Source organism: Rhamphochromis sp. 'chilingali' (assembly GCF_963969265.1).
Source record: "Rhamphochromis sp. 'chilingali' genome assembly, chromosome: 7".
Taxonomy (NCBI): domain Eukaryota; kingdom Metazoa; phylum Chordata; class Actinopteri; order Cichliformes; family Cichlidae; genus Rhamphochromis; species Rhamphochromis sp. 'chilingali'.
Window position 1 is genome coordinate 4,156,896 of NC_137934.1, and position 15,599 is coordinate 4,172,494.

Below are 15,599 nucleotides of genomic sequence, written 5' to 3' on the forward strand. Positions count from 1 at the left end.
ATGTTGCCATGACAGTTAACATGATAACAGTGGTGGTCCACATGGCGATTTACTTAAGGAGCGCTGCCTGTTGTGTTGAGGATGTTGCTGTGTGCCGAGCAACACAGTGATAGATGGATGAGGGAATTTAATCGAATCAAAGAATTTAGGAATACTTTACGTTTTTTTAGTGTCTGGATTTCCGATTTCATGCGGGGCGCTCAGAAGATGGTACAGAACAATTCAATTCAATTTTATTTATATAGCGCCAAATCACAACAAAAGTTGCCTTAAGGCGCTTCATGGATACAGAGAAAAACCCAACAATCATATGACCCCCTATGAGCAAGCACTTTGGCGACAGTGGGAAGGAAAAACTCCCTTTTAACAGGAAGAAACCTCCAGCAGAACCAGGCTCAGGGAGGGGCGGGGCCATCTGCTGCGACCGGTTGGGGTGAGAGAAGGAAGACAGGATAAAAGACATGCTGTGGAAGAGAGACAGAGGTTAATAACAGATATGATTCAATGCAGAGAGGTCTGTTAATACATAGTGAGTGAGAAAGGTGACTGGAAAGGAAAAACTCAATGCATCATGGGAATCCCCCGGCAGCCTACGTCTATTGCAGCATAACTAAGGGAGGATTCAGGGTCAACAAATGGATCCTTACTGTGTTACACGTCAAGCATGTAAATCTTTTGGAGTAAACACTTTTTTTTTTCTCCAAAAATGGTCTCTGTTTCCAATAGAAGGTGATCATCATTTATTTGTTGTCAAATATCTTTGGGGTGTCACAACACCACAAGCCACTTAACAGCACGCACCATTTTGATTTCACTCACGAAATGTGCAGCGGCTACGAGCAGCCACATGATAGCGATCACAGTCAACCTCCCCCAACAGCTGCTTCTTGTACGCATGTCGTTCTCTGTCATTTTAACCATGTTTTAGTTTTTATGTTTTGTGTTATTAACCTTAATGACCCATCAACACACATTAGCAAAATGCTATCATTTTTATGGGACAACTAAGTTTCCCTTTAAGGAAGATAAAGTTATTCTATTTCAGCTCGGACATATTTTCTAAAAAGTTAAAATAGCGAAATAAAATTTGAGGCTTTGGTCTAAAAATAAAAATCAGATTGAGAAAAATTATTTTAGCTCCATTAATTCCTATTAATTGAAGGCTATCTTACGAGCGCCCCCTTCTGCTCCTCTGGTTTAATTGCAGCCCAGGTTTGTGCAGTACGAGTAATAGGAAGTGGAGGGATTCTGTTTATCTCTGATAAATATTGTTAACAAAATGGACCTCAAAAACCAGCTGCTTTAAGAATCGTATTGATTGTTTGTTAGGTGCTATGGGTGCGTTTTTGGGTGAGGCAGAAAGGGCTTCTTTGCTTTTCCCCACACACATGCATGTTCCCGACCATGAAGGTCCCCCTTTTCCAATGGACCAAGTGCACATTGAAGTGACAGACAGCCCTCTGTTCAGTGTCTTAAGACTCTCACACCTCTAAAGACTGTCTGAGGGAGGTGTTTTTCTCTGTGAAAGACTGTAGTTTTACGAATGAGTTCAAGGTGTTTCTCGTCCTCGTGTGTTTGGTTGTTTTTAGCATGTGAAGTACCATAGTGCATGTTTGCCGGAGCCTGCATGTGGAGTGTGCACGTGCATGAACTGCCTTGTTTGAAGGTCGAGTTTGCTGTGACAGGAAGTCGGTTATTTTGCATGTGAATGTCAGTGGTTCGCACCAAAATATGCAAATATTTATTTTTGTATGTGCCGTTATTTTTATGTTTTATCTTTTCGCTTATTACGAGCTGTTTGGAAAGGGGCAGTGGCATGCACCTTGTGATTCGTCCCGCCCGGGCTTGCCTCAGATTGCTGTGCATGGGCTCCCGTTTGATTAGCACACCTCCATTGAAAGTGGTCTCGGTGAGGGGAGGGCGAGGGTGGGCTCCGCGCCTCCCGCTTCCAAATTCCTTCGGTGGTCACAGCAGGCGAAACTGTGCTGTTTTGGTTTTTGCAGGACAGTGAGGGTGCACAGCCACTGAACCTGTCGGCCAAGCCTAAGGCATCCGAGAGCAAGTCACCCAACTCCCCCCCAACTTCCCCACAGGTGCCGGCTGCTGCTGCTGCTGCGAACAAGCTGGACCCCACTTCCATGAAGCACAGCGTTGCCCCCTCCAGCATTGGAGGACCACCGACCAGAGTCAGCTCAATTGGTAAGTGGATTTAAATGCTCACACATTCACAGCACACACACACAAAAAACAATCACAGCAGTTTGCACTGTGCTGATGTCATACTCCTGCAAAGCTAGACACCTACATAGATGTAAAATAGTTAAACCTATACCAAAATATCTGTTTTCTTGGACTGAGGGGCAACTGGTACTCCAGTTTCCACATTGATTGGGACAGGTGCTGAACTCACTACAGGTATGTTTACACAGGATTACACAGACCAGCTAAGCCATTTTATCTGGCCAAAAGTTGGGTATTCAGTGTTTAGAACAAAGTAGTTTGGTTGTGCATGTTTATTATTTAAACCACATACTTGTTCATAGGTTGATGGACCAAAAATAAACATTAACTCATCAAATTTGTATTTAACAAAATGATATAGTGCTTTGCAGGAAGACTCCAAAAAAGAACAAAAGAAAACCACAAGTGATAAAAACATCCCAGGATCATAAAATAAACAAACAAATCACGAGAAAACGTGATAAGAAAAAAGTGTCACAATGTCCAACTTTCATTAAAAAAAATCTTTTCTGAATAAAGAATGTATCATGAGATTCACCAGAGTGGTGATTCAGAGGGACTGCTGCACAGTTTGGGAGCTCTGATGGCAAATCCATTCAGTCCATCCATCCTTAGTTTACAGGAAGAAACCTCAAAATAACCAGCAGAGCCTCGTTCATTGATGTTAGTGAATGCCCCAGAATATACCGTTGGCTTGATAAGCCTTCGATGTAATTTGTAGCAAAGCCATTTAAAGTATAGGAAATGTAACTTATAGCCATGTTTTGGTGTCCCTGATCTAAACAATGAATTCTTTTCCTGCCAATAAGCTGTCAGTGGATGTTTACCACAGTTCCATAAGCACTTATATATTTCAATGCTCTCCTGTGAAAGGTGCTTGGAGGTTGTTACCACAACGACAATAAACTTCTTTTAGAAAAACAGTTATAGCTCTGATGACAAGAATAGCGTTCTTCTCGCAGTGGTGCCATTGTTGCGAGTGCCAGTACCATAATCAGACCCGGCCATATGCACACGTACAAAATATGACATAAATGAATCACTATTTTGTACTCTTAATCCATTTTTCACGCACCACTGATAGTTCAAATATTACACATATGTAACGGGCTATAATTAGTGTGTTTGTGCTGTTCTTCCATGTCGCTATTTGCCCGCGGGGCTGCTTCATTGTTATGTGTTTATTAGTGACTGAAAGAGACAGAGGAGTGAGGGAAAGGAGGTAAGGGGGGGGGGGGGAAGAGAGAGAGAGATGAGGATTAGCACTTTTTTTCCCCTCCATGCAACTAAGCGGGGGAATAATAAAGAGAGGAGTGCATGACAGACAGGAGGTATCACCAATGAGATTAGACAAGCCTCTTACATGAGCCGGGACAGCGCAAACACCCAGCATTAATGACACAATGACAGCACACGCACTCAAACATTCACTCAGACGCACACAAAGGCTCTTACACACACTCGCACAGAAACACAATCCCAGCACCACCACCTCCTCCTCCTGTGCAATAGGCAGTTTTTCCGACTTCCCGGCTAATCTCACTGTTTTTCAACAAATCGGCGGATTTAATATCAGATTAGTGGATTTTCAGTCCCAGATGTTTTTTGTTCAGAAAAATGGATTACAGTGTTTAAAGTTTGTGTGTGATCCCTGTTGAATTATTTGAGCGTGGGGACGAGTGTGTCAGATCCCAGTTATGTTGCAGCTCATGGTCCCATCTGTTGCCACTGAGTTTAGCCGGTCGCCGGAGCGTTTGCTATTACAACTCACAGCCGCATTGGGATTCCTGTTACGTAGTTTATCGGGGATGGAAGGAGCAGACCAATTGGGATGGAGTCGAGAAGTGGTTGTTTTGATGTGGAAGCGAGTTGTTTGTCAGGATGGTGCAGATTATGTCTGCCTTTTTCAGGTTATTTGAATTCAGTCATCTGCTCTCAGGTCAACTCTTTAAGACTATAGAAATCATAAAATGAGCTTTTTTTCTTTCTCTGCTCCACCATATTCCTGTGGGATATGCTGTTTTTATTTTTACATCGCTATCTGAAAGCTTGTTCCGTGTTATTTTGCTGCTTCCCGAACAAAAATGAATCAGAACAATCTCGAGCACAAACAGCTAAAAATTAAACAAAAGTACTTTTTACATGTTGGAGCTAATAATCAAATACAGTTCAACACGAAAAAGTTTGGAGAAAGTCGACTTTTTTTTCTTTAAGGCTTCAATATGCGTGAGTTTGGATTTGTCTGTTGCTCATATCCGCCCTACTGTCCTGCTTCCTTTCAAATTCTGACACCTATCAAGCTTGAGGCATGTGTCTTCTTTCCGCCTCTTCGTCTGTCTGTCCATCTCCTCATTTCAAACTGAACTGAAGTGCTGTCAGCTCCTGTAACTTCTACCACGATCACACATTCGTCTCTGTCGCTGTCATAAAGCGCTGCAGCTCCCCCTGACCTCTTGCATGAGGTTTTTTTTTTTTTTTGTGTGTGTGGTCTAAAATGTATCACACTTGTCTGTAGAGATTTCAGAAAAAAGTTGACCGAGGGAGCAAGACCCCCCTCCAACCCCACCCCTCTATCTGGGTCACATCTACTTGTCTGGATGTCTGGCATTGCAGTCAGTTTAGGCGACGAACACGATTGTAGGCACGAAAAAAAACCCATTTTTGACTCCAGATTAAAATTGACCGCCACCCAGTTCCATCACCCTCTGTCTTCTTCCTCTTCCATCCCCTCCCAACCCTGCTGCCCCTTACCCTTTTTTTCTCTTTTCTTTTCTTTCTTTTTTTTTTTTCCACATCCAGATTTTCCGGTTATGACTTCTGTAAGAGTTCACAGCTCTGTCATTACCAATCTGAAGCTGGTAATCTGGCCTGAGATGGCATTAGCGGTGCGGATTAGCGCAGATAAAGGCCTCATAAGCCAGCCGGGGCTCTTTGTTAAGAACCTACCCGACTGATAGGGAGAGGCGATAGCAGTGCACACAGAGCAGATGCCTCATCAGAAGCTAAGCTGCAGAAATAATACGAGTAATAGGCAGTGAGAAGGAGTGGGGAGATCTGATCTTTGCAGAGCAGATGTTCACAACTGGGAAAATTAGCAGGACTTTTTAGCTGTAATAAGAGTGTGGCCACCTCTCTTCAAAGCAGGACTGTGAGGGCTCAGATGAAAAGAGTCACAGCCGTCAGATGTGCGAAAGTGAGTTTTAATGTCGTTTAAAGGATATTGAGTGGTTTAGAGTGGCTGTGTGTGTGTATTTAAGGCTGATGGCAGGTGGGAGGTGGTGGGCAGCTTGCAACAAGGCTACCTAGGGGCGCTCTCTGACTCACATCCACAGCTCAACAGTCAAATGGTCAGTTTGTGTGAGTGTGCGAGTCTACACACAGAGAGAGGCATACACAGATGCTCTGGCAAAGTCCCCTCATCAAGTGTATGTTAATGTCTTTACCTCACGGTTCAGAAGAAGATTTATTCTGCATGAAAAACCTCCTGCCAGGTTCCTAAAAATAAACAAGCACACGCTCAAGACATATTAATTTTCCCGTCCGAGCTCAACTGTTAAAGCAAAATGCTATTCAGTGTTTTTCTTGTAAAGGAAATAAAGGAGATGAAGATGCTCAACATGAGTCCCACCTACATATTCACTCACTAATGATTATCCACATTAATTGATTGTCCTCTGCGTGTGTGTTTGTGTGCGTGTGTCTCCGTCTCTTGCCGTCTTTGCGCCTCAGCAGACTTGTTGTCGTCGCTGTCTTCGACAGCCTACCTGAACGACCACGAGGCGGTGACCAAGGCCTTCGCCGAGGCTCGGCAGATGAAGGAGCAGCTGAAGAGAGAGCAGCAGGTGCTGGATGCCAAGGTGGCAGCCGTCAGCAACCTCAGCCTCAACAACGGCCGCTCAGACAAGGTAAAGCACTTAAAATTGCATCTACGTAACAGAACATGATGGGCTTTATTTTACTTCTTCATTTTGTTAATGGTTTTTTTTTTTGGGTCACACTAAATCAAAGTTATGACCTCATTTCTATGGCAAAGTGTTCAGTTAAGTTAAAAGTGTATGTGGATTCTTACAAATAAATACACATTTTTAAACCAGGAAAAAAATTAAAAATCTGAATTGTTGGGACTGAACACATACTGTAAATCCACCCGACTCTCCAAAGTCATCACAAGCTGTACCGTCTCATTGTCAGCGTGTAATAATTTGTCGTGCCATATGCCATCCTCGCTGCACTATGTAGGAGGTAAATCGGTGTACAATGCTCTCGCTGAAATGTGTTGAAGCTAAACAGGGCCAGATAAGGTAAAACCAGAGGCATCTCAGAGGTAATGAGTGTGTCTGTAAGGCGCACTGCAGGGCTGTGTGTGAGTGTGTGTGTGGCAGAGCAGAGCGTCAAGGAGACGGTAATGTGAAATGACGGCGCCGGCTCCTCGGCAGCGTGGCCAAATTGTGGTTATTTGTTAAACACATTGGGAGTCAGCTGGTGCACACACACGCACAAACACACACTCGGGTGCATACATGCAGGGTAACAGCGTGCTGGAAGCATCTGCACTGCTGACATTCAACAGCTCTATCCCTCTCTTTCTTTCTCCTTTTTGTTTTTTTTTACTTTGATGTGACACATTTCAAAGTGTCTAACCCACACTGATCTCTGCATTGTACACAGATAGTAACATACTGCATTACACATGACTATAACCAGTGAGAACTGGAAATATGATAATTATACCAGTGAGTAAGGGAACGTATTTTACGGTTTGTTCCTTACGTGGAGACATTTAGGTGCTTAAACACTGACATTTTTCATGTCTCGTTAGATCAGTTCAAGTTCCTGTTATTATAAGTTTTTTATATCAGTTGTACTGTGGAATCATATAATAATTACTTATTAATAATAACGGGAGAATTGTTGAAAGAAATTCTTATTTCTGTTTTACATTTCTTTTTTTTTTGACATGCAATCCTGTTACTATAAAACATTTTTAGTTTCGGCACTGGGAATATTTTTTTGTAAGTCATAACTCGTTTGCATCCTCACACGCTCACCTTGACTCCTGTTCCCTTTGGCTTTGTGTGAAACAGGCGAGCTCCCGCCGTTCACATACAACAGTGTCATCCATGACACACACACAGGATTAGTTTTGTCGCTACTTTGTGTCTTGGCTCCAGTGTCAGCCATTCAATCCACGTTTCTCATGTACTATACTGGGGTTTAATGTCAGACTAGGCTGTCATCCACTCGGTCTGCCTGTTCATCTCCATCTCTGCCTCACACACACACACACACACATGGCATAAAACCGTTCGAAACAGCACATTTAATCTTATGATCTAAAAGTAAGAAGCACACTTTGTGCTCTTATCTTTTTTTGTGGAAGAAAGTTTGAATGAGGCTTTCATTTGTGCGAAATGAGGAAGGTTCTTTAAATACTTCTGATTTGCATGCAGAATGGCTGGATAATTCCAACCCATTGGCAGGTTATTGAGCGTTTATAAAAACATACAAAATTCCAAATAAAATACTTTTTAAAAGGCTTGAGAAAACATGTTTCGCTGCGCGCCTCTGGCTTTTATTCTCCCGCTTCCCTTCCTGTCTTTTTAGCAGTATTTATTCCAATCTGGGGAGGAAATTATCGCTAACAATTAAACTCTATTGGACTAAAAACAGAGAAAATGCATTTCATTATCATTCTGCCCTCCCTCCATCTAGCCAGCCAGCTCGCCAGGGTCACATGTAAATGGAGAGGGACACTTTTTGGAAGGTTGTTTTAGAAGACGACAGTGTTTTGGGTAGCGCTCCTAATCGTATAATTAAACTGTAAAACGCTCGCGCTGGTGCGCTTCTGTGTACGTGTGTGCGAGCGTGTGTGCTCGTCTGCAGTCAAGTTCTAGCGCAGAGTGTGCCGGCTGCTTGCATTAAGCATGTAAATGCTCAGTAAATCAGCCTTTTATTGGTTGTAATAAATACCCAGGGGGCCGTGCGGCGTGGCCTCGCTCTCGTCTGTGCTGCACTCTCTCGTTCTCTCTCTCTCTAATGCGTCGACCCTTGGGGGCCTCTGCAAGAGAGAGGCAAGCCGCAGCACTCCACTCTCGCAGGTGGCTGCCAGGAGTTGCCACACACACAAGCCCACTCACACAATCCATTGTACACACAGAATATGCAGTGTACACACAAAGCGGCAAACATCCAGATAGGAGTAAATGTAATCAACATTCTTGCACATGCAAACAATACACACAGATGTGTGTTCAAACATGCGGGCATAACGCACTCAAACAATTTGATGCTTCCACAAACTGACACTGAAATGAACCAAAACACAAACTGCCTTTCTACTTAAATTACAACCGTCATTTGTCTGCAGCCTCTGTATTGATAGAAAAACGATAAATAAACAGATTTGTTTCAGATCAAAGGCGAGTATGAGGAATATTCCTGAATTTCTCATCTCTCGACAGAGAGTCGGCTTCTCCGGTCACTGAAACTGTGACACATTTAAACATTAGACAGTCGTTGCTTTTCATAGTTATGAAATCAGAGACAGAGAGTCAGTCACAAGAATGACTTGTTGTGGGTGCAAAAGGAAATTGTTCGGCATCACTGCAGGTTTGTGGTTTCATTCATTCACATATTCCCTGACTCAGTCACTGACCGACTGCAACTGTGAACTGTTTGTGTTGTTTAGGACAAAGCTGCCTTGGAGAGTCTGAGTCAACAGCTGAAGCAGCAGGCCGAGAACAAGTTCAGCCACGCCATGCTGGACTTCACCATGAGTGGAGACTCTGACGGTAGGGAAACAGACACACACACACACACAGTTTATGCATGGAGTCACTAAACTGAGAAAAAGGCTGTGAGTGTTGATGAACGATGACAAGAAGATGAAAGTCTTCCAGGGCTGGTACCGTATATCTGCCAAATATTTATATTAACTGATATCAGCCTGCCTGCAAATGAGGTCATGTTTACCAATTTGCTGTTTATCTGTTTCACCACGATATTTCGCTCACTGATTGTTCCACGACAGAGTAATGAAGATTTGAAAGACTTTTAATGATATCAATAATTTTCATAATTAAGTTTTTTGTTTTTTGTTTTTCCTGAATAAAAGAGAAAATAACCGTTACCTTTCTATGAACTTGAGCATACAGAGTAAAACTCTGTGTAGTCGCTGTCCTCCCAAACGTGTGATCAGTGAGTCAGTCAGACTTTTTTATAATATGAGAAAAATGATTTTTATGATATTTATTTAGCTTAATGAGCAACAGATTTTTCTCGCCCATGAAAAAAAATTCCCAGCATTTTAGCTCGTCTAATGAACAAAACTTGTCCAGTTTTCTGTATACGTTTGACACCCTGGTTCCCTTCCCCAGGCTCTCCCAGCGTGTCAGACTCCAGGATATTCCGAGAGTCTCGGGGTCGTAGCAGCAGCGAGCCGCACATCAAAAGGCCGATGAACGCTTTCATGGTCTGGGCCAAGGACGAGAGGCGAAAGATCCTCCAGGCCTTCCCCGACATGCACAACTCCAACATCAGCAAGATCCTTGGTAAAAATCACACACCTACACTCGCACGGTGTGAATGACAAGTGGCTTTGCTCCACCCTCTCATGTGAATAACCCTAGAGAAAGGAAGAGCGGTGTGAGTTGTATTTTCCACTTTCTTAAACACACACTCGCACACATACACTAATTGTGATTTCCTTACAAGCAGTGGCATTGTGTAAGTGCTGTTAATGAACGGTTAGGGAGAGTACAGCTTCGACAAATGATGATATAATTCATTATGCATTAAACAAGCAGCGCGAGGCCGCCTGACATTTCCCCCAGACCGCCGGGATCGGCCCTGACATTTTAAAGAGCTCCTAAGCGTTTTATAACACAGGGAAATCTGGTTTTAATAAGCCTCCTCTCTCTCCCTCTCCCTCCCTCCCTCTCTCTCGATTGCTAACAGATCGCAGAAAACAGAGAGAGAAAGACCGAGAGAGCGAACAGCCGAGCGCTGACAGCTTTTAACCATTAAACATACAGTAGTCAAGTGCAAATTCAGACCAGATATGAAACACACAGGGGGAAGACATACTCAAGATTACACCCACACACACATGCAGGGCGCTGATGCTGCAAGCAGAAACTGAGCTGAGAGATGACAGCAGGTTAAGTGAAGTCCTCATTAGCTGAGATGAGTACCTGTCGTCCCCGCTGCTCCCCTCATTAACCTCCTTTAGCGCTCTATGCGTTCTCTTTCCGGGTGAAACGTCCAACATTATCTCAGCGGCGCTCACAGTGCAGCGACATCGATGCCAGCTTTTCATTATCGTTCATCTCTGTGCTGTTATTTGTCGTCTTGCTCTATGATCACATTTCACAGTTTTACACGTTTCCTCCCTTAGACAAAAGCTCTCTTTGGAAACCCCCCATCTGCCTGTTTTTATTTTATTTTTTCCAAAGACACGCAGCCATCCCTAACAATACATGCTCTGTGTGTGCAGGCTCACGCTGGAAAGCCATGACCAACCTGGAGAAGCAGCCGTACTACGAGGAGCAGGCTCGGCTCAGCAAGCAGCACCTGGAAAAATACCCCGACTACAAGTACAAGCCACGGCCCAAACGCACCTGCCTGGTGGACGGCAAGAAGCTGCGCATCGGCGAGTACAAGGCCATCATGAGGTCCCGCAGGCAGGAAATGAGACAGTACTTCAGTGTGGGGTGAGTGGGTTGGCTTTCTTTGTTTGTTGGTTGTTTTTTCTCCAGTAAGAAAACAGGGATTAACAATTACTTTTTTTTGGTTTGACTTTGTACTTCATATTTTAAACGAGTTACTGTTTATTTTTCTTTGTTTTCCTGTCACATCAAATGCCTAAAAAAAAATCAATCAATCTTTCAGTTTTTAATGAATTACTAACAAAAAAAAAGATCGCAGCAGAAATTTGGAGAAAGCAAGTCAGCGCATAATTGCATAATTTCCTTTTGTTGTTTGCGACCTACCTGCAGCGAGGCCCGCCCCTCACCTTAACAAATTGAATTTTGTGTCGGAACAGGCGTGACAACAAGATGCTGAATTAGTTATAAACAGAAGCAGGAGGTGTTCTCCTTTAGTGTGATTTAAATTTCCTATTTTCAGTGTTTTTAAATACAGTCCTTTAAATAATAATAATAATAATAATAATATCAGAAATTAAACTACAGGATGCAGGCTTACTTTTCTCACAAGGGGTCACAGTGAGTGTTATGAGATAATAAGCACAAAATGCACAGTTTTGTTTGGATGGTTTTTTTGGATATTACCTTTGATTTGATTTTTTGATTTTTTTATTTTCCTAAATCATGAGTCAAGAGAAGCAACAGCTACAGTTTTATATGCTTTATATGGTTTTATCCACTTAGAATTGAACCCTATGGTTGCCCATAGGAAGATTTTGTTTGTCCCTTTACAGTTGTATTCATGTTATTAATTTTATATGCTTAGATCCTGTATTTTGAAACTAAAGGCTGTTGAAAAAACAACAACAAAAAACTACAACAACTCTCTCGATGAATCAAACCATTGTTCCAAAAATCTTATGAGAGAAATAAATCAGTTTTGTCTTCCTGCATGAAACATAAACCATTATTTGAATAAACATACCTCTCTGCTAATAACAATATTATTAGCAGAGAGTAAAAATTACAAATGTGGCTTTTTTCTGTTGTGCGTACATGGCGAAGCCATTTGCATTAAAGTTTGGCCATATACTTAAGTGACCACACATGCACATGGATATCCAGATGTGTAAAGTATGGATGTAGAATCCAAACATTACAGACTGAATGCAGTTTAATTCTTTTTTCTTCTCTGAAAAAAAGAAACATTTGTTCTAAAAAACACATCAGGATAAATCATGCGTTCTGTGTGGGTCAGGCCATGAGGTTTCATCCACATCAAGTGCAGTATTGTGTTTAGAAAGTAAGAGCTGTTTCTGAGTGTTTAGCTGAGAACACGCACTCAGGTTATAAACACGCTGACTGTAAATGTCAGAGGTTTCAGACGTGATGCTTTAAGAATCACTGTTGGTGCTTGAGAAAAGACTGAAGACGTCAAACTGTCAGTTTTCTCTCAATTCCAGTTTTAATGAGAAGTTAAGCTAACAGCACACAGGCTGTAGGTTTATATTTACCACACAGATATGAAAGGGATTTAGTTTTTCCCCATTTGTGTAATAATTTTCTTAATGGCTCAAAGAGAGAGAGTCACCATTCAGGGAGGGATCTCAACATTTATGTGATTTCAAAAGTGTTGCGAGCGCTGCATTTAATGTGCTGACAGCCTTCTTCCTCTGTGCGTGCAGGCAGCAGGGTCAGCTGCCGTTGTCCTCTGCAGGCGTCGTTTACCCAGGTGCCCTATCCATGGCGGGGATGCCCTCACCCCAGATGCCCTCAGAGCACTCGAGCATGTCCAGCAGCCCCGAGCCCAACGCCAACCACCACCAGAACCCCAGCATGCCTGGCCTCAAGGGGGAGGAGCCGCGAATCAAGGAGGAGGAGCTCAGGCTAGACGACAGCAATGGCGACGTGTACGACGACTTTGACTACGAGGACGAAGATGGCGACTACGCCAGCGATAACGAGAACCATATCACCCAATAGGACGGCATCAGCACCGCCTGCTTTTTGTGTTTTGTTTTGTTTTTTTGTAAGCCAATCACCGCTGGTTAATCTCACAAAATCCCCACCAATCAGGAAGAAACCTTTCACTTTTGCCAATCGCTTTGGAACCAGTTTCACCCCCCCCCCCCCCCCCCCGACTAACATGGACTCTTCTAATAGAGCCAGATCCACTCCCCTCCCCTTCCTCTCCCCCCGGAGTCCTGATACCAGCATCCTTTGATCAATCAACCGAAGCACAGGACCTGTCACTCACACTGACTGTTACACACTGACTGGAGGAAGAGACGACCAAGGCAGTTCTGAAGCTCGCTGAGGAATACCCACATAGTACTGCAGGTGTTAGAGTGTAATGCCACGAGTGAAGAGAAAGCAACATGGCTCTCAGAAAGCAACCTTTTAGTCCCGTTTGTTGAAGAAAAACTGAAAAACAGAGGACCTGTCAAAGGCTAACATGACACTTTAAGATGGCGGACCTGTTTATTATCAAGAGACATTTTTAAAAATAAAACAGCTTTTTTTGTTCTTTGGTTCTATACTATTCTCACTCAGGTACACGGTGCCAATAAGTGGCTTGTGAATGTGATTTGTTGTTTTTGTGCTACAAGTTTGAATAATAATAGAAAAAAGAGACTTTTCTTTTTTTCCCCTTTTGTTGTAAAGCACCTGAAAGACATGAGACATTTATTTTTAACAAAAAGATATCTTTTCTTCAACCTCGCAGTGTGCTGTCAGCAATCCCCCCCAATTTTTCTCCCCCTTTGTGTTTTTTTGTGACCGCCCGCTAACCCCCCCTCCCCTCCTTGCATCGCATGGAATCAAATGGGACGGTCCAGCCGGGACTGACCAGCACAAAGTGGACTGTCCCACTTTGAGTGGATTTTCGGTGTGTGGGGAGGGGCGGGTTGCAGCAAAGGGAAGTCTCTCTGGCGTCACGGAGCAGAAACAAAAGCACTGTGTTGCGAGACAATCCACCGGTTTCCTTCTCGCTCCATCCCTCTATCTCGATCTCGTCCAGGGCAAAAAAAACCCACACATCAGTGCGACTTCGATCGAAACATCCCAACAGTGCGAGTGTGTGTCAGTGTGTGTGCTCCACCATTGGACGTTTGCACACGCGCTCGCAAAAAGAAAGCTAATAATACTGCAGAAAGACAGGCAACTAATGCTGCTGCTGTTATTTCCTGTAACACACACACACACACGCACACTGTGTTCTGTCCAGTGTTTTCCTAACCCCCCACCCTCCAATCAACGTTGTCCTGCTGTATTGCAGTGGGCGGAGCTGAGGTGAAGTCAGCCAGTCAGTGTTTCTGTTTGTATTTGAATACTGTATTTTATTATTATTTTTCTTCAAACTGCCTCTAGTCTAATAATATTATTAACAATAATTATAAGGATGGTCAACGTTTCCTAAGTTTAGTAAGTTATGTACAGTATAATTTATTTTTCTCCTCTTTATTGGGTTTTTATGACCATATGAAACAGTCAATGAAGCATTATTCTATTTAGCTGGTAGGTATTTAGATCTAAACAAAAAGTTGTCATTTTACCTTGCTTTGTTTTGCAATTTTATTTTATGTTATTTTATTTTTGATCCCCTCCTATTAATCCTCTGCGGGCGGGTGAGCTGGACTGAAAGACATGGACGCCAGCCTTCGTCCGAACTGAAGACGTAACCCTTTTTATCATGTCCGAACCCATTTCTAAGAAGCACTCAGACTCTGTGCAGTCAGAGAAGAAGAACATGATTTTATATTGTTATTATAATTTTATTTGTAATGATTATCATAATGTATAATGTGAATTTCCTCTTCTTCTTCTTCTTCTTCTTTTTTTTTTTAATTTTTACATGTTTTTGGTTTGTCACTTTTTCTGTGAACAGAGACCCGTCCCCGTTTACTAGTTTGGCTGCCTCACGGCGACACAGTGGAACATCTTTGGCATGGATCCACACACACGCACGCACACACACACACACACACACACACACACACACACACACACACACACACACACACACACACACACACACGTGTGCGCACTGGGGGATGCACCGATGAAATTCTGGGCCAATACCAACACTGATGTTTATAATGTAGCTGACAGCCAATACCAATATTTTTTCAGTGTCTTTCTTTTGTACAAAAATATACTGACCTGTTTGAAAGTCTTTCAGATCTTCATCACACATTTTTTGAACATTCAGAATAAAGGATGTCTTATTTGTTAATATCCCGAAATCAGCAGGATTGAATATCGGCCAATAACGATATTAGGCCGATATATCGGCCATTTTTATATATATATATGTATATATATATACATATAAATATACATTTTTTTGGGTGGGGGGTATTTATACACCCCCTTTGTCTTTTTTTTTTTTTTACCAGTGAAGCAATGAAATTGTTTTAAAGAGATACCACCTGACCAGTTTTAGAGTCTTTTATTGGATTTTTTAAAGAATTAATCCAAATAAAACCTATTTGACAATATCTGTCAACGAGGGTCAATATTAGCTGATAATATATTCAACCGATATATCAGTACATCCCAAATGTGCAGATACAACACATACAGGCACATTTCAAATGAAGAGATTATCATGACAACCAAACAAATCCTATGCTGTCCTTTTTGTTTCTTGAAAAAAAAATCCTGTATATAGACATTTTTTTTGTTTTGTTGTTGTTGTTTTTGTTTTTTGTG

General features: G+C 42.5%; 1 protein-coding gene across 7 annotated transcripts in view; it reads left to right on the forward strand.

Annotated features, from left to right (window-relative positions):
• sox5 (SRY-box transcription factor 5) overlaps positions 1 to 15,278 on the forward strand; it is a 116,772-nt gene extending 101,494 nt beyond the window's left edge. For 4 of the 7 annotated variants that reach the window (XM_080886207.1, XM_080886208.1, XM_080886206.1 and 1 more), the window contains 6 exons: positions 2,004 to 2,199; positions 5,971 to 6,146; positions 8,930 to 9,032; positions 9,618 to 9,791; positions 10,736 to 10,952; positions 12,572 to 15,278. In XM_080886207.1, the coding sequence (XP_080742333.1) occupies positions 2,004 to 2,199; positions 5,971 to 6,146; positions 8,930 to 9,032; positions 9,618 to 9,791; positions 10,736 to 10,952; positions 12,572 to 12,869 (1,164 nt within the window). In that variant the 3' untranslated portion in view covers positions 12,870 to 15,278. The remainder of the gene's footprint in view (positions 1 to 2,003; positions 2,200 to 5,970; positions 6,147 to 8,929; positions 9,033 to 9,617; positions 9,792 to 10,735; positions 10,953 to 12,571) is intronic. The other 3 variants (XM_080886205.1, XM_080886209.1, XM_080886210.1) reach the window with 3 other exon arrangements.
• Positions 15,279 to 15,599: the final 321 nt, after the last annotated feature.